The sequence below is a fragment of the Onychomys torridus genome, chromosome 2 (genome assembly GCF_903995425.1).
Source record: "Onychomys torridus chromosome 2, mOncTor1.1, whole genome shotgun sequence".
Lineage (NCBI taxonomy): Eukaryota > Metazoa > Chordata > Mammalia > Rodentia > Cricetidae > Onychomys > Onychomys torridus.
In genome coordinates this window covers 112,890,803-112,916,698 of record NC_050444.1, presented here as the reverse complement: position 1 = coordinate 112,916,698, position 25,896 = coordinate 112,890,803, and the positions used below count along the sequence as shown (strand labels likewise).

At 38.5% G+C, this 25,896-nt stretch overlaps 1 protein-coding gene across 3 annotated transcripts in view; it reads left to right on the top strand.

Moving 5' to 3' along the window:
* Nucleotides 1-25,195, top strand: part of LOC118578283 (cytochrome P450 2J3-like) — a 28,127-nt gene extending 2,932 nt beyond the window's left edge. The window contains exons 2-9 of one of the 3 annotated variants that reach the window (XM_036179098.1): nucleotides 531-693; nucleotides 5,451-5,600; nucleotides 5,965-6,125; nucleotides 10,336-10,512; nucleotides 12,317-12,458; nucleotides 19,249-19,436; nucleotides 19,530-19,668; nucleotides 24,895-25,195. In XM_036179098.1, the coding sequence (XP_036034991.1) occupies nucleotides 531-693; nucleotides 5,451-5,600; nucleotides 5,965-6,125; nucleotides 10,336-10,512; nucleotides 12,317-12,458; nucleotides 19,249-19,436; nucleotides 19,530-19,668; nucleotides 24,895-25,073 (1,299 nt within the window). In that variant the 3' untranslated portion in view covers nucleotides 25,074-25,195. The remainder of the gene's footprint in view (nucleotides 1-530; nucleotides 694-5,450; nucleotides 5,601-5,964; nucleotides 6,126-10,335; nucleotides 10,513-12,316; nucleotides 12,459-19,248; nucleotides 19,437-19,529; nucleotides 19,669-24,894) is intronic. The other 2 variants (XM_036179099.1, XM_036179100.1) reach the window with 2 other exon arrangements.
* The last annotated feature ends 701 nt before the right edge of the window (nucleotides 25,196-25,896 follow it).

Here is a 25,896-nt window from a genome sequence, read left to right as displayed (position 1 = left end):
ATAGGGAAAGCCACCAGCCTACCTTACCTCACCAACTCTGCAGCTTCCAAATAAGAGCTACTTCCCGACTTGCCCACACATTTATTGCCTTGCTGTTCTGCCCTCTCATTGACTATCTTAGCCCAGCTAACTCACTTCCTTGTCACTGTCTGGCTGAACAGAACTCTAGGACTCTATGGTTGTTATTGGGGTTAAAGGCGTGTGCCACCATGTTTGGCTCTGTTCCCTAGTATAGCCTTGAACACACAGAGACCTGCCTGATAAATGACAGGATTAAGAGCATGTGCTGCCTGACTTTTTGTTTACTTAAAATGGCTGGCCTTTTCCCCTGATCCCCAAGCAAGCATTATTAAAGCACAAAAAAAAAATCACCACATTTCAGCACAAATAAAATATCACCATACAAAGTTTATCATTCACAGGGAAATGAGGACTTGTCAATATGATTAGCATGTTCTACACATGTGCCTACCATCCCTGGATACATAGGTATGAGCACACTCACCTCTAATTATTGAAATATTTTACAGCTTGTGAAGAAGTATGGGAATGTTATCAGTCTGGATTTGGGAATCATGTCTTCCGTGATTATAAGCAGTCTGCCTTTAATCAAAGAAGCCTTTACTCACCTGGATGAAAACTTTATAAGTCGCCCTAAATTTCCTATGCAAAAACATATCTTTAATGAAAATGGTAAGTCTTTTATGTGTTGTTGTAAACAAATTTCTAAACGGTCTTATTAATAGAAAACATGAAGCCAGATATAGGGGTGAAAATCTGAGAGAGATCAGAGGAGTAGGAACAGTCACAAGCTAACCTCACCTCACCAACTCCACAGCTTCCAAGAGCAAGATACTTCCTGTCTACCCACACCTATATGCCTTGCTGTTCTGCCATCTGATTTGCTCTCTCTGTCCAGCTACATCACTTCCTCTTCCTGCCCAGCTCTGTCACTTCCTGTCTATCTGTACAAACCTCCAGACCTTCATGGTTAACTAGTGTTGGAATTTAATGCTTGTGCCACCATGCCTGGCTCTGTTCCCAGAGTGGCCTTGAACTCACAGAGATCCAGACAGATCCCTGCCTCCCAAGTAATAGGATTAAAGGTGTGTGCTAACATTGCACGGCTTTTATGTTTACTTATAATGGCTGCTTTTTCCCTCTGATCTCCAGGCAAGATTTTTAACTAGAGCACAAATAAAATATCACCACATTTTATAAGATGTATTGTAATTTTTATGATATATAAAAGGCATCTATATGCCTTATTTATCTAACACTCCCATAAGCCGATCCCTTCATGAAATGCCATCATTATTAGAAGCTGGATACCACATTTCTTGGATGAAAACACCCATAAGATGATTTATAGTGTGTCCTAGTAGAGACCAGGTGAACTCACATGTTTATTAAAACTAACTCTTGATGATTTGATAAGAAGTAACCACAGCACCAAACACAGCCAGACACAATGTGCTCTCACTTCCATTTTTCCCACTCTGACCCTAGGAAAATGGATAGAAGTCAGCTTTTGAACTACATCTTGCTGATAGCTGCTTATACATCATCATTAGAGTCATGAGATCTCTAGGCTCCTAGCTAATGTTACAATTTATTAGTATGAATACTTTATATCATCATCAAATAAAGTCATAAGCTGAAAACAGAATTTGAAATCTATTAATCCAAGAAAACAGCATTTTAGATGCTTCTAATTGCTCCTTGAAATAATTCCACATCAATTCACTGTGTTGTCTGCTATAAGAAGGTAAGTGCTAAATACATGTCTTAGAGTTGCTATTGCTGTGATGAAATACCATGACCAAAGAAACTTGAGAATGAAAAGGTTTATTTGGCTTATGCTTCCATATCACTGTTCATCATCAAAGGAAGTCAGGACAGAAACTCAGGGCAAGAACTTAGAGGCAGGAGCTGATGCAGAGGACATGGAGGAATACTGCTTACCGTCTTTCTCCTCATGGCTTATTCAGCCTGCTTTCTTATAGAATCCAGGACCACTAGCCTAGGCTTGGCACCACCCACATGGACTGGACCCTCCCACACCAAACATTAATTAAGAAAATGCCCTACAGGCATGCCTACAGCCCTATCTTAAGTAGACATTTTCTCAATTGAGACTTTCCACTCTAGAATGAATTTAGCTTAACATAAAACCAGCCAGCACAGTATAAGTTAATAACAGGATATAAAATAGTAAAGCAGTATCAATTACTACAGCCCAGGGAGCCAGCTTCAGGCTGCAGCAGGCCTCAGAGAGAATGCCACAGCATCACAAAACTAAGACTTTTCTATTGAGGGATTTTTTAGGGAATAGGGGGAAAACTCATACATACCCTAGGTGGTTACTTGCCTTTATTTTCTCGTGTTGTCTCTGCATTTTCTTTGTTCTTCACAGCCATATATACCCAAACAGAATCCTTCAGGTGATATAAGACTTGCATTTGAGGATCGCATTTCAACTCTTAAGTAAATGATAAGAAACAGAGTTGTCCTGACAACACACGTGTAATAAATCTCAACTTCTTAATTAGTAAGGCTGTAATTTACAGCTGCAGCTTTAAAGAAAGAACTAGTGATTTGGAGTTTTTAAAGGAGTTAAAGTTTAAAGAAGTTAAAGGAGAATTCTAAGAAAGGTAAAGAAATCATGCACATATTCTATATTTCTAAGTGTAGTAACATTTTAAACTAACATTTTGTAATTAACAATCATAAAAATGTCAATGTCTCTTAGCCTGGGAGTGTTTACAGAGAGCTGTGTCTTAAATGCTTTGATTGGAACTCAGGTTTACCTTACTTTTCTTAATACAAGCTCACTTTGACATCCTCCAAGGCACAGTGACACTGGAATCATTTTAAATCTTAAAGTATATTGTTTTTGTCCTGTGTGTTACTTCTAATTTTCTGAAAAACACCTGCAGCCCTCATTAAGCTGTACAGAGAAGTTATTTTCTATAGCCTAGACTAGTCAGAAGATAGTTTCACAAATTTTGGTTAGGAATGGGTGCAAGGACTAAATCATTTGCCAGCTAGCAATAAGTAGGCTTTTTGTATTTACAACCTCGCCAGAAATGTCAGTGTGCTGTTGTGAACTAAGACAGGGAATATTTATCTAAAAAACCATTAGCAAGAGACCTTGTCTAATCTTAAAGTTACTTTAAAGCTTTAAATCAACTAATAGTATGAAAGCTATCTTAGAGCTGGGAAGATACAACTATTTTCCTATTTCAGCCTGAGCTATGATTTAAAAAAAAAACTCTCAAGGACTTATAATTCCTTACTTGTGTAGCATTACGTTGTATTCAATTATTTATCAAAACTCTGTATAAGCTAACATTATTGATATCAAATGGACAATACAGCTTAAGGAGGAATCAACTTCACAGATAACGTTCCCAGTAGATAGGGCTGCATTCCTGAAAGAAACACACAACCAATACAGGTAACGGGGGATTCTCTATAGCCTCTTAGAAAAAAAATTACAATATGACATGTGAAATTACAGACAGAAGCAAACAATATTCTGGAGTCTGTGATCTCACAGTCCATGCTGAATGAGGTTCCCCATCAGAGAATTATTCATCTGGTGGTTTGACACCTTGAAAGTTAGATGTCATCTGCAGTACTATGCCATGGCCTTTGGCAATCAATGAAGAAGGCTTTAACATTGTCTAAGGATTCTGGAAAAGCTTCTCTGAGTAAATTACATTCATTTAAAGACCAGAAAATATATTACTCAAGGGAATATAATATCCTTGAAATGACAAGAAGGAGAGAGTGTTGAGGAACTAAAAGACATCTAGTGTTGCAGGTATGGTATTTAAAGGACATAATTAAGTGCCCTTGATATTTCTGAGCTTGATAAGAAAGAGAACAAGCAGTGTTTGCTGAATGTTAATTTTTATTCTAACAGCTAGGAAAGATTCTGCATGTTTTTTAGCAGAGACCTTACTTTCGATATCAGATAGAGACTGGAGAAAAGGCATTGGGAAACTTGTTTTCAGTATGAAGTGTGGGATCTTACACATTGCAGCTGCAAGAGCAGACTGTGGATTAGACCAGGGTGATGGCTTTGAAGCCTTATCAACACAAGGCCAGGCATGCCAGAGGGAAGGCAACATGACTCTATGATCTAGATGCCAGGATGCTGAGAGAACTCCACCAGGAGTTTGATTACTAACCTTGGTTGTCAGCTTAACTGCATTTGGAATCAATTAAAGTTCTAGCAACTGAGCACACAATGAGGAATTTTGTTTCATTGGATTATTTGAGATAAGAACACTCACCCTAAATCTGGATTATTTGAGATCAGAAGACCCACCCTAAATTTGGACCACATCTTCTGTTGGCAGCCCACATAAAAGGACATGGAAAAAGAAAACTTTTGCCTTTTGCTATCTTGCCTTCATTCTCACTGGCAAGTTCAACTATCCTGCTGATAAAGAATTCCTTCGTGGGTATTAGAATCTACTTCATTAGGATTCCAATGTATACGGAAGACTACCTGAGACATCCAGCCTCATGGATTAAAAAAATCATAGAATTATTGACCTTTCCTCAGGAAACAGTCATTTTGGGACTAGCTTATAAGCCACTCTAATAAATACCCCCTTTAATATCTCTAGATTCATTCTATCACCTCTAGTCCTTTAGAGCAGTGGTTCTCAACCTGTGGGTCACGAACCTCTTGGGGGTGGAATGACCTTTTCACATGGATCACCTAAGACCATTGAAAATATCAGACATTTATATTATGATTCATAACAGCATCCAAACTACAGTTGTGAACAAGCACAAAAATAATTTTATGGTTGGAGGTTATTACAACATGAGCAGCATTAGGAAGGTTGAGAACTACTGCTTTAGAGAACCCCAACTAATACAGATTGTGGTACCAGGATAGGTTCTTAGCATTTATCTTAACATAGATAACAAGATATATCTATATTATACTCTGTGTGTGTGTGTGTGTGTGTGTGTGTGTGTGTGTGTGTGTGTGTGTGTGTAACATATATTTACAAAAATGTGGGCACTCTGAATACAAAGTGTAGATGCATTGGTTCTGGGGAGACTTGAAATTGATCACTTCATTAGCTACCTAGTAACCATGTTCCCTTAAAAATTTTACTTTAACCTTTTATCAAATTTTTCTATCCATTTTAATAGATCTGGAATGTTCTGGTAATAAGACTTTGGGTTTTCTAAGAGTATTAAATTAAAGTATATATTAGAAATACTGACAAAACTGTGTGATGTTGCAAACCACCAGGAGACGCTAGCCATTATGCTCCTTTGCTTTGTGAAATTCTGCCTAGTTAGCTGTCAAGCCCCCTATTGGCCCTTCTCCTTCCATCATGCACGTGCCCAGCCAGTTTCTCAGGTAATTTTAGATCAGAATCACAATGTCATAACGCTGAATCTCTTCCTTCCAGGGTTGATCTTCTCCAGAGGCCAGACATGGAAGGAACAAAGAAGGTTTGCCCTGATGACACTGAGGAACTTTGGATTGGGAAAGAAGAGCTTAGAACAGCGCATACAAGAGGAAGCCAGACACCTTGTGGAAGCCATAGGAGAAGAGGGAGGTGGGCATTTCACAGGGAGGTGCTGGAGGCTATGGCCCTTTCATTCATTGAAAGGATTCTTCCTAAGTGTCTAAGTGCTTGTCATGGGCCCTGCCCTGTGCTGAGCACTGAGGATTGAGCAGTGAACATGTAGCTATGAACATGCCCCAGGAGTTATGCAGCTAAGCAAACAAATGGTCATTAGACACAGGACTGCATTTAAGGCCTGGTCATCAGTCTGGATTCCCAGATACTGACAGATTCTTTGTGGTATGTTAAACCTCATAGCAAGCTATACCCAGAGCCTCCTACATGGTTCTCTGTTATATGGAATTAAGAAACCAGTATCTTTGAAAGATGCATCTATTTCTTTATCCACCTCCAGGACAGCCTTTTGACCCTCATTTCAAGATCAACAATGCTGTTTCCAATATCATTTGCTCCATCACTTTTGGCGAACGTTTTGAGTACCATGACAGTCAGTTTCAGGAGCTGCTGAGGTTACTGGATGCGGCCATGTATTTGGGTTCCTCACTGATGGTCCATGTAAGCATTCTGGCTTCCTTTATTTTGGGAGAAAGTTGGACTGGGGCTAATTCAAGTACAGGTAGGTTCTTTCTTTTTGTTCTCAGAACTTTTTGAAGATAAATATAATGTCTTCAAGTTGAGTTTGATACAAACTGATCTGTTGATTTGGAAGTTTTTGATAAGAAAACTTACTGTGTACAAAGTATTTTTAATATTTTAATGAAATACCAACATTTATGTGATATTTATGCATGTCCAAATGCTGCTCTTTTTTAAAGTATGGAGATATTATTTTTGATTTTTCCCCTGTCTCTCCAATACCTCTCTTCTTATATCATGCATGCATTCCCCAAGTATACTTTCTAGCTTTCTTCCTGTGTACAATGCTCCTCTTTATTAACCCTTTGTCATTGTTCATTAATCTTTTCTCAATGATTAGAAATTTAGTTGTTTCTAAATTAAGGTTTTTATAAATAACATTGTTGTAAATATTTTAAGTATTCATGTTGCCACATCCACCCATTTTTCTTATATTTCCATTTAGACATAAAAGATTAAAAACCAGTTCCACTATTTACATGTCCATTCACTTGAAGCTGTCAATATTGTAATGCCATAAGAGGTAGCCCTTTAGGATTCAATCTTTACCCCCATGTTGCTGGGCTGTATGTTCTTATGCTTATCTGTATATAAACATTCATCTTAGAATTGCCTTAGCTATCTCTGAAATATCTGATAGGTTGAGCTTTCATCTTTATTTGGTTCTAGGAGCTTGGCAATTTTTCCATGTTTTTTTCAATGAGCCACTGTTCATTCAAGGAATTATTTTTCAGCCTCTATGTGTTTGTGTAGTTTCTGTAGTGTTTTTGCTATTGATTTTAAGTTTTATCACACTATGGTCTATTTGGATCTAACACTATTTCATTCTTTTGTATTTAGTAAGACTTGAGTCTTTATTTTACAGAAAATTTCAGGTACAGCTAGGAAGAAAATAATTTGTTTCATTTGGATAGAAGGAATCCTCTCCAGATGTCTGTTAAGTCCATTCGATCTAAGGTGCAGTTTAGCTCTGAATTTTCTCTGCTGGTTTTTACTGGGATGTCCTGTGCAGGAATGGGAGTGGAGTGCTGACATTCCCACAATGATTGCATGAGAATCTGTCTGAACTTCGTATTCCTTGTTGTTTGTTTTATGAAATTGAGAGTCCCAAATTTTGGAGCATATATATTTACAATTGTTCTAATTGGCTAATTGTTCCTTTTATGGAGTGTAGTGGCCTTCTTTATCTCTTCTAGCTAATTTTGATTTAACATCAGAGTGGCGAGCCCAGCTTGTTTCCAGTTTCTGTTTGCTTCATGGCTAAGGTTATCACGGAGAGAGGTTAACTAGTTACAGCAGCTCTGTCAGGTTTGTTTTTCCTGGTTGCTCAGATTATTTGGTTTTTCCTTTGCCCTTGATTAGTATTAAGGATTGGTTTGTTTACTGTGTTAGACATGATGGATTCATTCCTAGCTCTTCTTTATTCAGCTGTTCTCATTAAATTTTTCTTTCCTGTGTTCTCAAACTAGAGACTTACCTTTCTTTCTTCTCTGTGTTTAGCACCCGATTAAGCATCTTCTTCAGTGTTGCCTTGGTGGTCATTGCATGTCAGAGGGAATTTTTTTTTATTTAATTACATGTGTGTGAAGAAGGTGTGGGTGGCAGGCTTGGGCAGCCAACACCTTTACTAAATGAGCCATCCCCTGGGATGAACACTTTTGAACTTTAAATATTGCTTCTTTCCTTTACAGTTTGGATTTCACATGGAGATGTTCTTATTTCGTCATGTTTATTTTGGGATCTCAATGACTCTTGTATTTGAGTGTCTTTTTGTTTCTTTGACTTGGTAAACTTTCTGCTATAATTTAATTGAATTCATTCTCCATCCCTTTACTTTTTAGCTCAGCTTCTGAATAAAATCCTGCACATTCCTGGCTTGGTCTCTTGATCATATCATGGTTCTTCAACATTCTGGTTGTGGTCATTACTTACATTTTTAGTTACTGTTGTTGGAATGTAGCTTCTCCTCAGCAGTGTTCTCCCTTCTGGATCTTCTCTTTGGTGGAAACTGTTGTTGGTGTTTTCTGATGAGGATTTTTGCTTGTTTTTTTTTGTGTTTTGTTTTGTCTTATTTTTGATTCAACTTTAAAATTTCCAACACTTCTATTTGTTTGTTATTTGCTTTTATAAAATCTCCATCTCCTTGCTATATTTTCTCCTATTCTGCCCATTTTTCATCTTTTTGCTCTCTTTCTCCTCCTTTCCTCTCTTTCCTGTGGTTGATATATTGTTCACCCCAATAAACTTATCTGAGAGTCAGAGAACAGAATGGCCACTATATTAAACATAGGTTTAGGCTGTATGGCACTACATGGTTCCAGGTTTTTTTTTATTAATAAGACCTTTTAAGATTTATGCTACAGTTTCCTCCACTTGGCTGACTTTCACCTCTAGAGCCCATACTAGATTCGTCTGCCTGTTTGTATCTCTTTCAATCTCTGATCATTTTGACCAGAAAATACTTGAAGACCCAGTATTTGACTTTGACATATTTCAGGGTCTTTAAATCAAGTTATGATTTTTAGAGGCATCATCTTACACTTTTTGTTTCTTGCATTTGTTTTAATATATGCATTATTGATTGGGATATCTGTTCTGGATTCTTTGAAATGATCTTCATATTGGGCAGCCTGTTCTTGAAGGCTAGTATCATTTGCAAATGGAAAGAAACTGTTCTAGCAGCATTGGTAAACTATATAGATATAAAAACACACTTAAAATTATTGATAGTTCACCAAAAAGTCTCTGTTGAAATGATAATGTGAAGGGTGCTGTGAGATTTACTATGAATCAAAATTATATAAGGTAAGTGTGGAAACATAAATAAGTGAGATAAAGGAAGGAGACCAGAAAAGGGAGAAAAAAGAGAAGTAAGGTTCAATAATAAGGTAGTGGAGAGAAGTGTTATAAGGGAGAAAAGAAAAACACAAGACATTTAAGGGGGGGCATCAAAAATATTGCTCAGCAATAAAAAAGTTGAAAAGTAAAATTAGATAAATGTAAGAAAATAAGCAAAATATAAAGATACTATTTTTAAAAGTCAACGAAGTAAAGTCAAAATACTGCCAAATTGCAAGGCATATATAAAATGCAAGGGGTTATACAAATAATTTATGGAAGAGAAACATTACTGTCTCTAAATATAAAAAATGATAAATAGCATTAGATGAACTCATGAAGGGAAATAAAAACTAAAAATGTAATAATAATATTTTTTAAAAAAAACAGTGTCCACTTAAAACTTAAAAATATAATGAGAAAAAAAAGCAGACAAAAGAGAACAATAAAGAAAAGGCAACTGACTCAGGTGCGTTCTAGGTCATTAAAAATTGGAGACTGCTGGTTACATGCATGGAGGAGGTGAGCTGAGTCTGTGGACTCCTGTCTTGTCTTGTCTTTGGCTTACGCTGTTGCTGAGTCTGTGCTGGAACAAGCATCTCCTGTCTTCAGAATTGTCTTCACAGATGCTCTTTTCCTTCTGTGGGTAACAGAGGCCTCTGCAGGTCATAATTAGCTTTGCATTTTGTGATCAGGTCACATCTTCTCACACTACCAAGACTTCCTAGATTAAAACCCCTAGTGAGACTTTCAGGTGGAGGTGTATCCCAAGTGTGTTGGGAGTGTGAGAATCAAGAAGGCCTGCCTTTACATATTCAGGGCCCCTGAGTACTGATCACCACAGCAATGAACCACAAGAGGTTAGCTCCATAATTTGACCCAGCCCATGATCTCAGACTCAGAAATATCAAATTCCAGTGTTAATTTCAGTTGATAAGCTCAATTTGTAGCTATCTCCCCTTGTATACTTCCCAGCCTGATCTCACTTCTGAGTACCTTCATCCTTTGGCCCTTCGGTGTCTTGATGACATGAGGAACAGAATTGGGACAACTACTGAATGCTATGCCAATGTGTGTCCTAGAGTGGAAACAGTTGGACCAGTGCAAAGTAGTCTGAAGCTGATGTGTTTTGCACAGAGTGGTGAAATGCCCACCACTGGATATAAAGGAAACAGCAGTTCAGGTGTTCTAACAGTTCCAGTGTAGAAGGTGAAGAGGGAAAGTCAAAACTGTCTTGAAACAGAAAGTGACTTTATGTTGTCTCCATGATCTCTTTCTTCTCCCTAATTAGTTCTATAATATGTTGCCATGGATAATGAAACATCTTCCTGGACAACACCAAACAGCAATAGCTACCTGGGGAAAACTGAAATCGTGTGTTTCTGATATAGTTGACAATCACCGCAAAGACTGGAATCCTGATGAGCCGAGAGACTTCATTGATGCTTTCCTCAAGGAAATGACAAAGGTGGGAAGATGCCTGCTGTGTCTTCTTTCAGAAAGAGTGTTGTAGCATAGCTTGCAATTGAGTCAGCATCAGGCTATCACAAAGGTAGAGTTTTAGCATAGCAGAGATTTATTCTCTCATAATTCTAGATCGTCTCTGTAATCCTGCCATCCCAGGGAAGCTACTTTGGGAGACAATAGAAACTTCATTGTCCATATCTCTAATCTACTAGGGAACATTGATGTTTGTTTCTGTGGCTCCCTGCTCCATCTTCAATGCCAAGACTGCAACTTCTCTTTCCTTTCTGATCCCTTTACATCTCATTTATCCTGCTCTAACCCTGGAGGGCCCTTTCCTAAGGATAACTCTGGATAACCTTTCCTCCTGAGATTAATTATATGTACAAGATCTATTTTGTGCATTGAATAACATGCTATGATTGTAAGGATGAAAATATGAACATCTTTGTAAGTCATTACTTAACACATCCTTGAGAGTAAAACATAGGAATAATCATTTATAAATGTATGATAACATAACCTAGGGTTGTTGAGGTCTTTAGAAATAAGGGGTTTGCTACCCTTTATATTGGCTTGAGGTACTGGTGAGACACAGATTCTTTGTTATTCTCCTCCTTGGTCATTTTCCCATATCTGAAGGAGATACACACAAAATAAAAATAGCAGTTAAATTTCAGAGCTTTATTTTGCTATGAGTTGGCTCAGGGCTGGTTAGTCTTCCTAACTCAGACCCCACTGCAGAGACAAACCTCAGATAAGTAAATGGTAGAGATTTTTTTAACTTTCATATGAAGGTGGGGCACTTACCTTTCCCTGGACTCCATATCAGCACTATTCAATAATAGATCAAAGCAAGAAGATGCTGAGGGAACATATTAGTTAACTCTGCATCATGTGACAACAATATGTGGTAGCAACAAGTGAAAAAAGGCAAAAATGTATTCTGATCAAGATTTAGGACGTTTCAGTTCATCATGGTGAATGGCAAAGCAGCTCAGCTCATGGGGCAGAAGGGTATGGTGGAGGCTTTCACATCACCGAGCAGCAGGAAGCAGCAAGCAAGGAAGGAACCATGGGTTTGGTGTGACTCTAAGAGTTACCATCGCTCCCTACAAGAATCAAGTTCCTTCAGCTAGATGCTATATTCCTATTTCTAAGAACTTCCCCAAATACTATCAGTGCAAGGAACCAAGTATTTAATACATGAGCCTGTGGGGGAACATCTTGGATTCAAGCCATGCAGTAAAATGTAAGGCCTTGATCCTAGTATACCTCTGGCAAACACAAATCACTGAATTTGTCATAGAAGTTTCAGCTCACTGGATTATGGACTCCTCTGCCTGGAGCAAATGGTAGTGTGTGTGTGTGTGTGTGTGTGTGTGTGTGTGTGTGTGTGTGCGCTATTTTCTCTCTTATTTCATCTTCCTGATATAATATTGATATAAGCAATATTTATGCCCAGAAGAAGAGACAAATAATTTACCATATAAAGTATAGGTATGAGAACAACAATATTAAGAGCAGTATTAGCAAACAGATGCTTCTAGAGGAAGTGAGCAAAGGTGATGTTTTGCCATGAATAACTCTTGATGGAATCAGTGAGGTTTTGACTTTGCAAGATTGGAGAACCAATGAGTACAGAAAATTCATATTAATCTTTCTGGTATCAGCAAAGTCACCTGTTGAATATCAAAGGGAGCATCACTCTAAATGACTTAATGCAATTCATTCCTCAGGGCGAGGACCGGTTATTATGAGACAATCACAAATCCTTTGAATAAACAAATTCACACTGTCTTTTCTAGCACCCAGACAAGACTGCTACAAGTTTCAATGAAGAAAGCCTCATCTGCAGCACTCTGGACCTCTTCCTTGCTGGAACAGAGACAACATCCACGACCCTGCGCTGGGCTCTGCTCTACATGGCCCTCTACCCAGAAGTCCAAGGTGAGCCCATGAGAGTGCATCTAACTCAGGCAGAATGGGGTAAGAGGAGGGCCTGGTGGAGTGAGAAGAGGGGCAGCGCTGTGAGGCGCTGTGCACTTGGGAGAGGCACATCCTGAACTGACCTCAGGACTGTGACTGTTCCTGGAGTGCAGATATTACACTCTGTACCATCAGCAATCTTGGAGTTCAGGAGTAAAGAGAGAAGTAAGTTTACATTGTGGTATGTTCCAGCAAAGAGTGGATTTACCACACAGCATTCATCCACACCCTCCTTCATTTATAACAACCCTTCCCAGTTTGAGTACTGTCCTAATTCTTTATTCTGGTAGCTGATGTCTTGTGATTTGCACCGCTCTGCCTGCTCAGGGATCTGTCTGTCTCTGCCTCACAAGTGCTAGGGTGACAAACAAGTGCAGATTTCCACATCTGGCTTTCTTGCCTTTGTTCTATAATTCCAACTCATGTTCTCATGCTTGTTTGGCAATCAATTTACTCTAAGTTATCCACACACACAAATGTTATTAATACATATTATATATATATATATATATATATATATATATATATATATATATATATATATATATTCTGTATTTATATTATGCACATCTGGGCTACTATCTAAAATGCCTTTCTTGATGAAGGTTCCATTTTGAAGAAAGCTTAGAGCCTATTGAATTACAGCTCAGGCTTGCTTTCTGAAAAAGATTCTAAGATATCAGCATATTTTTAAAAGCTTTTTAAATATATTTTTTATTTTGTCTGTGTATGTGTGCACTTGCATGCTGTCTTTACAAGTGTACATATGGAGATTGAATAACAACTTAAGGAAGTTGGTCTTTTCCATCATATGGATTCCTGAACTCAATCATATATCATCAGCTTTGGTAATAAGTGCTAAGCCATGTCACTATCCAGTATATTAATTGATAGAACTTTAATTCATGTTCATTTTGTAGTATTAACAGTAGTCAGCTGTTGGAAGCACCCGAAGATACTCATTAACCATGAGTAAAGTTAAGTGCAGAAATTCAGCCCTCAAGGAAAAACATCTAGATGCATCCATGAATATGGAAGACAAATATCTTATATATTTCATTATATAAATTTTCTGGAATATAGAATAGTTACATTTGTAAAAATAGAAGGTCGACTATAAGAGGGATAAACCAAGAATTGTGAAGAAGTAGTTTGTTTTGCACAATAAACTGGTCCTGCCACTGCTTTCCAACAATATAGATATATTTGTTGTTTCAACTTCGGCACAGTGGCTGCACCTTAACCTACTGTCTTTTCAGTCAGCAATTGCAATCCACATTACCTGCCTGCTTCTCCAGTGGCAGCCTGGTAGGAATTCTGTTCCCTCTGGAATTGGCTCTGCCACTGCTGCTAAAGGTAGCTTTAACAAAACCAATATCATTCTATTTAGAAGTAAAACTTGAGAGTCAAAGGCTGAAGTGAAAACCTGCTAGCTCAGAGAGGCTGAGTAGCAACTAGCTAGCCCTCTCTCATAGCTGGTGTCTCCCAGAAGCATGTCTTTCTGCTCCCCCAACAAAAAAGCCACACCACTCAAAACCCCTCCCTACTACTTCCAGTGCATTTCTCTGTCTCTTCAAGATGCCCTCTGATGACCCATTATTATTTTCTGTCAACTAGTTGCTAACTCAGTCTCCCAACCCAAGGTTAATTTTATTTAATTTATTAAAATACAAACTTGGGTTTCTCAGTATGATCAAATATCTCCCAACGTATATTTAGTATTATATCATTGTACACTTAAAAATTGAAAGAACTATGAGTAGTGATCTACATCATTAATATAAATGCTTAAGATACTGAGGCAAGACTGCTGAAAACTCAAGATGATCATGGACACAAACTGCCCTACCTCAAAATCATCATAGTGTTTGAGATCTGATTTACATTAGGTGAATTTTATTCCCTTGTCACATTTTTATGTGTATGGTAGTGCCAGTGTTAGACATGTATATATAATCTCTCTCAGGACAAAGAACCATGCAGGACCTTGTAAAGGGCCTCGGGTTCCAAATTCCTTTCACCTTATAGCAGTGATGAGCTCAGCTGAGGCTCACAGACTCTGCAGTGGCTCCTATGAGGACTGCCTTTGCACCCCAGGGAGAAAACTAGAGAAGGAAGTAGACATTGTCTCTACAAGCCTGGTTTCAAGGATGATACATTGTGTATACTTATTTGTAAATGGAAGTTTCTGTCCTTCAGACAACTCCCAAATGCCCAGCAGCCACTTATATTACACACAGAGGCTTATATTAATTATAAATGCTTGGTCGATGGCTCAAGCTTATATAAACTCGCTCTTGTAACACAAGTTGCTAAACGGACTTATTAATAAAAAAAAAAAAAAATCCTGGAGCCAGGTATTGGGGTGAAAGCTGAAAGATCAGAGAACAAGCCAGCCATGTCTTACCTCGAAGAAATCCTCAGCCAAAAAGAGAGCCACGTCCTATATACTCATGCCTACATACCTTTCTGTGCCCTGCCATGTTACTTCCTCTCTCTGTCCAGCTGCATCACTTCCTCTATCTGCCCAGCTCTATCGCTTCCTGTCTGTCTGTTTAGACCTCCAGACTTCTATGGTTAACTAACACTGGGATTAAAGGTGTGTGCCACCATGTCTGGCTCTGTTCCCAATGTGGCCTTGAACTCATGAGACCTGGATGGAACTTTGCCTCCCAAATGCTAGGATTAAAGGCATGTGCTACCACTGCCTGACCTCTATGTTTAATATAATGGCTGGTTTTTGCCTCTGATCCCCAGATAAGCTTTATTTATTAGAGCACAAATAAAATATCACCACATTTCCCCTTTTTTGTCTAAAATAAAAAAGTTATAACTAATCTGAGAAAAACTATATACAGTATATACAGGCAATAAATACATCAACAATGTCTAGTCCATTTGCTTTTGACAAATTCAGAGAAAATATTCCATTATCTGTCCTATCTTTGTGAATGCAAAGGATTGTATCTAATTTATCTTCTATCCTAATTTGCATTACCAAAAATATCTTTTGATGTCTTGCAAACTATATATATACACTTTACACCTCTTTAGTGAGTTTCTTTTCTAAAATTGTTAACAGGGAAAACTATAAGTATAACTATCTAATCTTCAACTCTCTCAGAGACCTGAGAAGGAAATAATATTACCTAGTAAAACAAACAGTAAGTGCAAGTAAGCAACTTCCAAAAAATGTGAATTATGATAGAAACAGCCAGCTGCCTAGACAGTCACACGAAGTTTCTCTGCAACATTGGGGCATCATCTTTGGCCTATAGGATTAGCATATCTGACAGACTCATCTATGATGCAGGATTTTCTAAAGAGCCTTCCTACTTTGTCCTGGCAAGGATCAACAGTCATTTTTGTGTGTCCTGATTTTCCATTTTGGACAGCATACTGTCAGCAGTTGAGGTAAGGTCACTTTCTTGCCCAGTGACTAACTTTTGCCACAATGAAGGTAAGCTCCATATGGAGTTTCTTCAATGCACATCATCTTCTCTGAAGTAGATTGGTCCTTCCAGGAGCAGACATGTTTCATAGTCATAAAAAAAGAAAAAAAATCTGTTATTAAAACATCTTAAATGCCATATTATTCAGATCTATGAAGGGTTTGAAAATGATGATCTGTCTGTCTAAAATATATTTCTGCTTGGCCTTGAAAACATACGTAATATGACTATAAGTTCAATTGTAATGACAAACTACTAACTTATATTTCTTTGTATCCTAATTAGTTGGTAATAATAACTTTCAAGGATTAGCAAATTGTATTACATTGTTAAATGAACTGTATAGGTGCAAGACATTGAACAAGATAGAAATATATGTATAGCATTTTCTAACAAATCAACTCAAATTTGTATCAATATACATAATTTGTATATAATATACAAAAAATACAATCCAATGTAATATATTTAAAACTAGTAGTTGCCTTTTAAAAATAGATTCAATAATCTACCTTTTTATGTTATCATACCCATATTCTCTCTTTTTTCTTTGCAGAGTAGATTCAGTAATCTACCTCTTATGTATATCCTCTTTTTCTTTTTCTTTTTTTCAAACAAAAATACTGAATTTAATCTCCTCTTTTAGCTTTTTTCCTGACCATTATCAATTAACAACTTGTAACCAACCATCCTAAACAATGACAATTATCCAAAACCCATTGAATGGCCAAAAACCACCCACCCCACCTCTTGGGAATATGGGTGTTGTGTTCTTAAAATTACTTCCTGCTTTCTAGGGGCAAGGGTATCTTTAGGGGATCCTGAAAAGTAAAATTTGGGGGTTAATTGTCAAGTTCTGGTAGAGTTCGCTGTATCATTTGTTGTCCATAATGTGAAAATGCAGGGCTTGTCGCCAGTGCTCTCTCCAGTAGTCTGTGAGGCTGGATCATCTCAGCTAGCCATCTTGAAATTGTCCTGAGCAGTTTGTAGTCAAAAGCTCATATTTGGGTGACGTTTGTCAAATTAGTGGTATTATCATCATCCTGATGGATTCATCATTGTGGGGCCTCGTCATCTTTTTGGAGGCTTTAAAGTTGCTGTTAGGCACAGTCATGGTTCCCTGCAGAAAACTGATAGAGACGCAAACATGAAAACATGTGCAAGAGACTAAATGAAGCCTTTGTCTAGGATTAGTTAGTGCTCTATATGACCATTAATATCATGACAAGAGTTTAAAGTATATATGTATATTAATCTTATAAATTTTGATATAAAAGTCATACCTTAGTAAAAGTCTTAAAGAATCAAAATAGTACTAAATAATTATGAGATTAGTGGCAGCAGAATAGTCCCTTAAGTTTGGCTTTCATCTGCCCCATATCAGATGGCTCTTCTGACATGATACAGAGATTTTGCATTTTCTTTTGACAAGCATGCTTGAGTTTAGAGAAGGAGAGAACCACACTCCAACTCCAAAGCTAGCTTTAATTTTTAATTGAACTGGGACTACATAAAGACTATTTGCATTAAGTATCTGTAAAGAACAGCAGAAACAAACATTTAGGAAGACATAAAATTTTATATGTGATACACCAATAGACCAATTTACTCTTTGTTTTGAGACATCTTTTCTGGATGATTTGTCCTTTTTCTTCAGGTGTCTCATTTGTCCAGTGTTCTCCAGATTCCTTAGCCTTCATTCTCCTGAAAGACAAAAACAAAAGCCTTCCCCAAGCCGAACTTTGGGTTCCCTTTTGGCAAGTTATATCTGATTAAATGAAAAGCATTTGTTAGTGGTATAACTTAGTTTAAATTGAATGGTCATGCTGGTTAATGAACTATCACCTCTTCTAATTAAGAGGTTATGGTATCCATAGCTTTTCTTCTCCTGTAGAAACAAAAGCAAAACCAAGTCCCCAACATAACAAGCTTTTACATTTAAATTAACGGATTTCTATTAATCAATGTATTGCCATGTGGTCCCTGGATTACTGATCCTCTGAAGCCTCTTAAGTGGCTTCTTGTGTCTCTGTAGACTCCTCTCCTCTTCCTCTGAGTTCTTTGATTGTTCTGCCTAACTGTACCCTGCCTTGAAATAGGCCAAAACAGCTTTATTATCAATCAATGAGAGAAATAACCATTCACAGCTTACAGAAGGACCATCCCACAGCATTTACGTTTTACTTGCAAAATTCAGTCACATTTCCTCTTCAGGGAATCTGGGAAATTAGATCTTTACCTTGAAAATCAGGTTAACAGCTGAATCTCTACTGCTCTAAAATAGTGAAGATATTAAGAGGAATATCTACAATTGTTTTTAATGATTATGCAGAATCAGGAAATCTCAGAATGCCCTTACGATAAAGCTGATTTATTCTCAATAATCAGATGAAGAAATTGAAGCTCATAAAGTATTACTAGTTTCACCATCAACCTTGCCCAGAAACACATTACAATTCATTGCCCATGATGACATATACCCTTGAGAAATTAGTCGGTGGATACACTGTGGTCTCAATGTTTGTGGCTTCCCTATAAACTCATTGAAACTTATTTACCAATGGGATGGTATGAGGAGGTGATTCACTGTTATGAAGGGAGTTTGTGCTTTAGGAAGAGGAAGTAGATGGGTTCTTTCCACCTTATGGCATGATGATCCAACGAGGATTTCTCAACTATAACAAAGAAATTTGTCGTTACCAGACAAGAAATCTGTCAGCCAGGTGGTGGTGGCTCACACCTTTAATCCCAGCACTCAGGAGGCAGAGGCAGGCGGATCTCTGTGAGTTCAGGGCCAGCCTGGGCTACAGAGCAAGATCCAGGAAAGGCGCAAAGCTACACAGAGAAAACCTGTCTTGACAAACCAAAAACAAATAAAATAAAATAAAAATAAAAAGCAAAAAGAAAGAAAGAAAGAAAAGAAATCTGTTGATGTCCTAATCTTAGAATTCATAGACTCTACAAGAAAAAAAAGCAAAAGTGTACTGATGATAATATTTTCAGTAAAAAGTATTTATTTATAGATGTCTGAATAGACACTGATATGAGCTCAGCCATGGCCATTCTGATTATTAACTTCAGGATATATATAAATCCATAGTTATGCTGCAGGCTTGAAGAAAGGTAGAGAGGCTGCAGTTTTCTATATCAGACTTTTTAAAGGGTAGAGAACTTTTATTTCCTCACAATCAGGACACTGGATGAAATAAAAGCAAATAAGTTTTGGAAGACAGCTTTCTCTATCTTTAGAAGAAAGCATTGAAGTTTAAAACTTAATGGAGCATCTTGTTTCCTTGAAGAAAAAGTACAGGCTGAAATTGACAGAGTGATTGGCCAGGAGAAGCAGCCCAGCCTGGCTGACCGAGACGCCATGCCCTACACCAATGCTGTTGTCCATGAGGTGCTGAGAATGGGGAATATCATCCCTCTAAATGTTCCCAGGGAAGTGACAGTTGACACTACATTGGCTGGATTCCACCTGCCAAAGGTAAGTAGGCTCAGGCATGGAAGTTTGGTAACCACCAGCCATCTGTCCGTGTCTTGTCCTTACATTGTCTTGAGTCTTTACTACCTTCTCTAGGGTACTGTAGTCCATACCAATTTGACTGCACTGCACATGGACCCGAAAGAATGGGCCACCCCAGACATCTTCAATCCAGAGCACTTTTTGGAAAATGGACAGTTTAAGAAGAGAGAATCTTTCCTGCCTTTCTCAATGGGTGAGTTGTGATGCACAGGAGAGAGTTCAGAGTTCCATCTCATCCCTTCCCTTCTTTCTGGGATCCTTACAGATGAGCCTTCCCAGCAGATCTCCATTTTGCAATTGGTTTCAGTCCAGCACCTCCACACATACACTATCAATGCTTCCTTGCTTCTGATGGAGATTTCAACTTTCTTCGTTCTGTTTTCTACAGCACTGACAGCAGAGACCTAATCTCTTCCTTTTGCTGAGCAGAGAAGTGGATACTTCCACTGTGTAGGCAGTTTGGTCACAAATTCTTTTTAAGGGAATAACTCCTTAGAAGGAAGTGCTGTGGGATGTTCTGTATGTCAAATGTGCTGCTCTGATTGGTTAATAAATAAAATACTGATTGGCCAGTAGCTAGGCAGGAAGTATAGGTGGGACAAGCAGAGAGGAGAATTTGGGGAAGTGGAAGTCTGAGGAGAGACCTGCCAGCTGCTGCCATGACAAGCAAGATGTAAGGTACCAGTAAGCCATGAGTCCCCGTGGCAACTTATAGATTAATACAAATGGGTTAATTTAAGATAGAAAAGTAGACAACAAGAAACCTGGCGTGGCTATACAGTTTATAAGTAATATAAGCATCTGAATGATTATTTTATAGGTGGGTTGTGGGACTGCGGGGGCTTGGTGGCACCTGGAGAGAAGTTCTCCAGCTATGTAGTTAAAGGGAAGGTATATTTTGTGGGGTAACTTACAAATGAAGGGATAGGTAGGTTGGAGGATCTGGCAAAGGTATGGCACAGTCTGGCGGTGTTCTCTGGAGAACTCTGCTCAGTCTACCTCCAGTGTCCAGGGTCCAGGCACCAAGAGCTCCCTCGAATTTGGATCCTGGGTCTTCAGCATCCTCTCTCAGTACTGCCTTCTAGGCGTGACCACTACTGAAGCCTCAGTGGGTGTTGGAACTTCCAAGCCAAGGCTAGAATGGCTACCTACTATAAGGAAGAGAGCTGAGTTTTAACTGGCATTTGATTAAGTGAATTGGCTTCAGTCCCATAAACACTGCCTAAATAGGTATTATCTTTGTAAATTACAATCCTCTTTGTTAAATATAGTTAGTACATGCATTTGCTACACCACCTGATAAGCAAGAAAGGGAATGCAGTGATGATTTTTTTTCTCCCTTGTGTTTTCTGCCAGGCAAGTTGCTGAAGACTGTAGCAGCAGTATTGCTAAATCCATAACCAAATGTTCTAGTATATTCTAAATATTGGTTTATATATGTTGCATATGTTTTCTCAAGCAGCCTTACAATTCTTTAATTTGATAAATGTGTTCTAAGCAATTATTACCTATCAAACATCCACCCTAAAAGCAGAAAAGTAGTGGGATAGATGAAGCAGAGCTGCCCCTTGGAGCATGTGTTCCCCTGCAGCCTTTCTAGTTGAAATTAGTCATCACTGCAGAGGTAAGGACACAGATCTAGCCAAGTGTGCTGCAGCTAGAGCTCAATATCCACTAAATTTTCTCCCACTGAAGTTTGTGTTTGAAAACATTGTCTGCAGAAGGTGACTAAATGCTGCCCAGAAGCCACACCGGAATGTTTGACATGTTATTGAGTTGTTGGACTATCTGAGGCAATGTCACTTCTCATGACACTGAGGCTCAGGCCGAGAGGAGCCTGCATTTGCCTGCATGCTAGTGTGGATCCAGAGCCAGTGTTGATTGGGACTGGACTGCCCTGGTTATGTCTTTCAGGGGCTGCTTCTGACCTCTTTGTCTTTCCATCTGGGACTGTCTGTTCCCTTGTTCACTGTTCTCAACTCACTTTAATAGGAAAGCTGATGACATTCAGAGACTCTTTTCAGTCTTCCAGTTAATAAAAACTTTTAAAGTTTTGAATTGTAGTACAAAACCTCAGCTACATATTTCACTTATTCAATTATTCTAAGTTAATGAATCAGATCCATGAAATATGGAAAGTCTAGGAAGATGATCTTTTTTATTTTCCAAGTAAATGCTTTGTGTTATAATTCCTGAGAAGAATGTGAGTAGACCCCCATCATGGCTTCCACAGAAAAATGTTCCTCCAGGCCCATTTCTGCCCTTCAACATGCCTTTTCCTCACTATAAAAATGTTATTCCAAAAGGGGCCTCAGGCCTCACCCAGTTTAAACAATTCTCCCGTCTGCACCAGCTGTAAAATAAAAGTGGCAACACACAGAAACATTGGTGCTATGATTAAGATTGCTATCATTACTGTAAATTATATACTTCACTTAACAGAACAATTGTGTCACATAATCACCACAGCAATGTAGTTAATAATAATAATAATAATAGTAATAAACAAGGAGAGATAAGAAGAGACTTCCTTCTTATTCATGATCACATGCCCAAAGAATTGACAGAACAGGGTTCAAGACTTATGTTTTAACTTGAAGTTTAGTTCTCTTTATATTACATCCAGACTGTAACTTGCCACCTGAATACAGGCCCATCCATTTCAAGTTCATGTCCTATGTATTAGTCAACATCTTTCTGTTTAATAAGCAGTCACAATCTTTATTACTTTGTAAGAACCTATTACTAATCATAGCTTTGTAAGAACCCATACTGATCATGGGGTCATTAGTTTAGATAATCTTGGTTCTCCTGCTTTACATCTCATCCTGGATGCTCATACAGTTGTGATAAATAGCTCTAGAGACAAAACAGAAAAGCACAAAGGCCTGTTGGGTCCAACTTGGGAACTGTCGCTCCATGACTGACACTGCAAACTTCATGACCAGGTCTTTCATATTATATTGTACATATTATTGTTTGATAAAAAGAACAAGGACTTCTGGAAAATGACAAAATTCAATTCAGGGGAAGGGAATACTATAATTTTTTAATACACTATTATCCAAAAATCAGAAAATGCCAGCTTAAATGTCCAAGTGAGAAATGTTTGGGATTTTAAAACAAGTACTGGCTAGCACCAGGTTGTAACACTTACTGATATTCATGAGTGATAAAATAGAGAGAGCGCAACCATTATTAGAATGTCAACACAGGGCCTGGAGATGTAGGGGTCTCAGTGGTTAAGAGCACTGTTTGCTCTTCCAGAGGACCCACATTTGATTCTCAGTACCACATGGCAGCTCACAACCATCTCTAGTTCCAGTCTCAGGATATCTGATCCCTTCTACTGGCCACAATGGGCACTGCACACATGTGGTGCAAAGACATACATGCAGACAAAACACCAACATACATAAAATAAAAATAAAGATTAGTTTTTGTTTTTTTTTAAGAATGGCAATATATATAAGAGATGTGATAGAATTTTAATGTCACATTTTTCAGCTACATGCAAAATTTGAAAGAGAAATACCAATAGAAACATGCAGATGAAGATTAGTTTATTTACAGTCTCAAAATATGTTCACTCACAAAAATTAAAATGCTGTTTAAGGAAGAACATGGTAGACACCATCATCATCAAGTGTTCTCCAACAATAAAATCTCAAAACCAACTGCCAGCAGAGGTTAGATGAGAACACCATGTAACAGGAGTCATGTCTTCCAAACAAGGCAGATGCTTATGGCCCCAGTCTGCCCATTAGGTAGATAATGAAATAATTAGAAAAATATCTCCTGTCATCTTTAAGAAAATGAACGCTTGAAAGTTATACAAAGGTTGGGGACACATGCCCCATGTGAAGAGTACAAAAAGACACCACAGCTAATCATAGCATCTGAAATCAATGGTGTCATCATGTCATGTGTTAACCATCCATGCCACAGAGGTGCCTGAGATGAAGGACAATGTAACCAGAATCCTAAGCCAGGAAATGATTTGTGGCATGAGATAGTCCCACTAATGTTTTCTCCAGAAATTAAGCAAAATATAATGAAGAAAGACAGGCAAGTAATTTTATATTTTCCATGATACAGGGAAGTAGAACACATAGCTGCCTAACATGTCTTCAAGTCTGTGGACATGAGTGCTCAGATTATACCAAAAGGGTAAAAAGAGGCATATGTACTCTCAGGCCACCTTGGTCTATATCACATTGAATCTTGCTGATTATTATCTCAGTTCTGGTCATACGGGACATTAGTCTTCAGAAAGCATCCACTTCTATGAGCAATTTGCATTTGGTGCTGAGCAAATCTCCATTGCCCATGCAGACAGTGAGCAGCACTCTCCATTTTCTTTGCAGTATATGGTCCTGTCAGAGCAGAGGTTCTTAAGGGAAGCAGAGCAGTTGTTCTCTATGAGATGACAGGTCCTGCTTAGGGGACAGTCTCACCAAGCAAGGCTCTGCTACTCATGAATGATATTAAGAGAATCACTGAAGACTTCTAGATGCTACTACAGGCTCTTCAGGAGAATCACTGGCTATTGTCAATTTGATAGCCACACCTTAGATCCTCCTGTCTTGGTATCTTCATCCTTGAAAGGGATGATGGCCAAATTTGCATGTGCACTTACTAAATGATGGACATGCCTGTCTGGAGAGTTGAGGAGGAATCTGACTCAATGTTTGAGACAGGAGACAGGTACAAAATGAATGCAGAGATGTCAAGCCTTGATCTGTTCTAGTTGACCCAGGCTTCATCTGTTTCTAGTTGCCTGCCATTTACAAGCTAGAACTTCTGCAAGGGCAACCTGTATGACTCTGTCTTTCATGCTAGGGATTCAGCTCTTGGACCTGCTTATATTTTTTCATTCTCTAAGATGTATTTTATTTTATTTACATATGTGGGAACGTGTCTTTGTGTACATGTGATGGTGCCCATGGAGGCCAGAAAGGGGCATTGAATCTCTTGGATCTTAAGTTGCAGGATTTTGTGCACCTCCTGATATGGGTGCAGAGATCTGAACTCCAGTCCTCTGATAGAGTAGTAAAAAACCTTAATCATTAAGCTATCTCTCCTCAAAAGAGTTCTATGGCAGTCCATGATTTTGCTGTTCAGCCATTGTGTAGTATATCATATATGTTTGTAAGTGAATTTGAAAAGCCTTGAGACTAGTCATACATTCTCTCAGCCAGCTCAGGCCTCTCCTTTCTATTATCCCACATGTAGACTGTGATCATGGAGTTCCACATTCAGTGGAACATTCCACATTCAGACACATATGAGACATAAATAAACAGCTGGACACAAAGCCCAGGGACAGTTCAGGATTTGAAGGAGAAAATGGAAACACCAGTCCCTGCATACATCAATTGCAGCTGAGAAAGTATCTCATCTTGTTTATTTCCTGCAGGAAAGCGAGCTTGCCCCGGAGAACAACTGGCCAGGTCTGAGCTCTTTATTTTCTTCACTGCTCTTGTGCAAAAGTTTACCTTCAAGCCGCCAGTCAATGAGAAGCTGAGCCTGAAGTTCAGAATGGGTATCACCCTTTCCCCAGTCAGTCACCGCCTCTGCGCTGTCCCCAGACTGTGATGTCAGACACAGAAAAAGAAAGAACAGGAAGAACTGAGGAATGCTCTGAGCCACTGGGGCAACACATATGTAAAGGGAGACAAGGGAGGTGACTGGGGAAAGATGAGAGGAAGAGGAATTAGGCTAAGGTTATTGGATCTATGTCCTAGACTACTGTGATCTCCAAATTGATGTTGAATAAATTACTTATAAATCTTTTCATCTGAGGGTTGCAATGAGAATGTTGGTTCCTCCTGTAAAGAAAGTTTTTGGAAACATGAAATGGTGGGTTAGAAACAGCATGGAAATCATTATGTCATATCATAAAATTATACCTTCAATTTGCTTTGTGCCTCCTTCATAAATGTGCATTTGCTTCTGGATGCTAAATTGGTTCATTTGAAAGTGGTAGAGATCTTTTCTTCATCTCATAGCCTGTGGAGGCTTGCTGTGAATACAACTTCTGATAGACAACTATGTCTGCAAGGCTATGGTGCTTATTCTCAAGATGAGACCAAATTTTACTTGGGCAAAAGACATGCTTCTGTACACAAAGTGAAACATATTTCCCTATATGTTCTAATATACCCATGTGCCCCTACTATACCAGTTCATGCCAATAAATTTCTAGGGTGACTTTCTTTCTACAATCTAGAATAAGTCATTTATCAATCATTGCTCCATGAGTGGTGACAGACAGATGGCTTCATTCATATGTTCACCCAGGTACACAGTTATCTTCTATACTCAAAGTGGAGCCAAAACTTATCGGGTATCAGGGTTTCAGGGCAAAGCACAGGCTGAAAAACCTGTTCTGCACTGTATGGAGTAGCTGAGAGCAGGG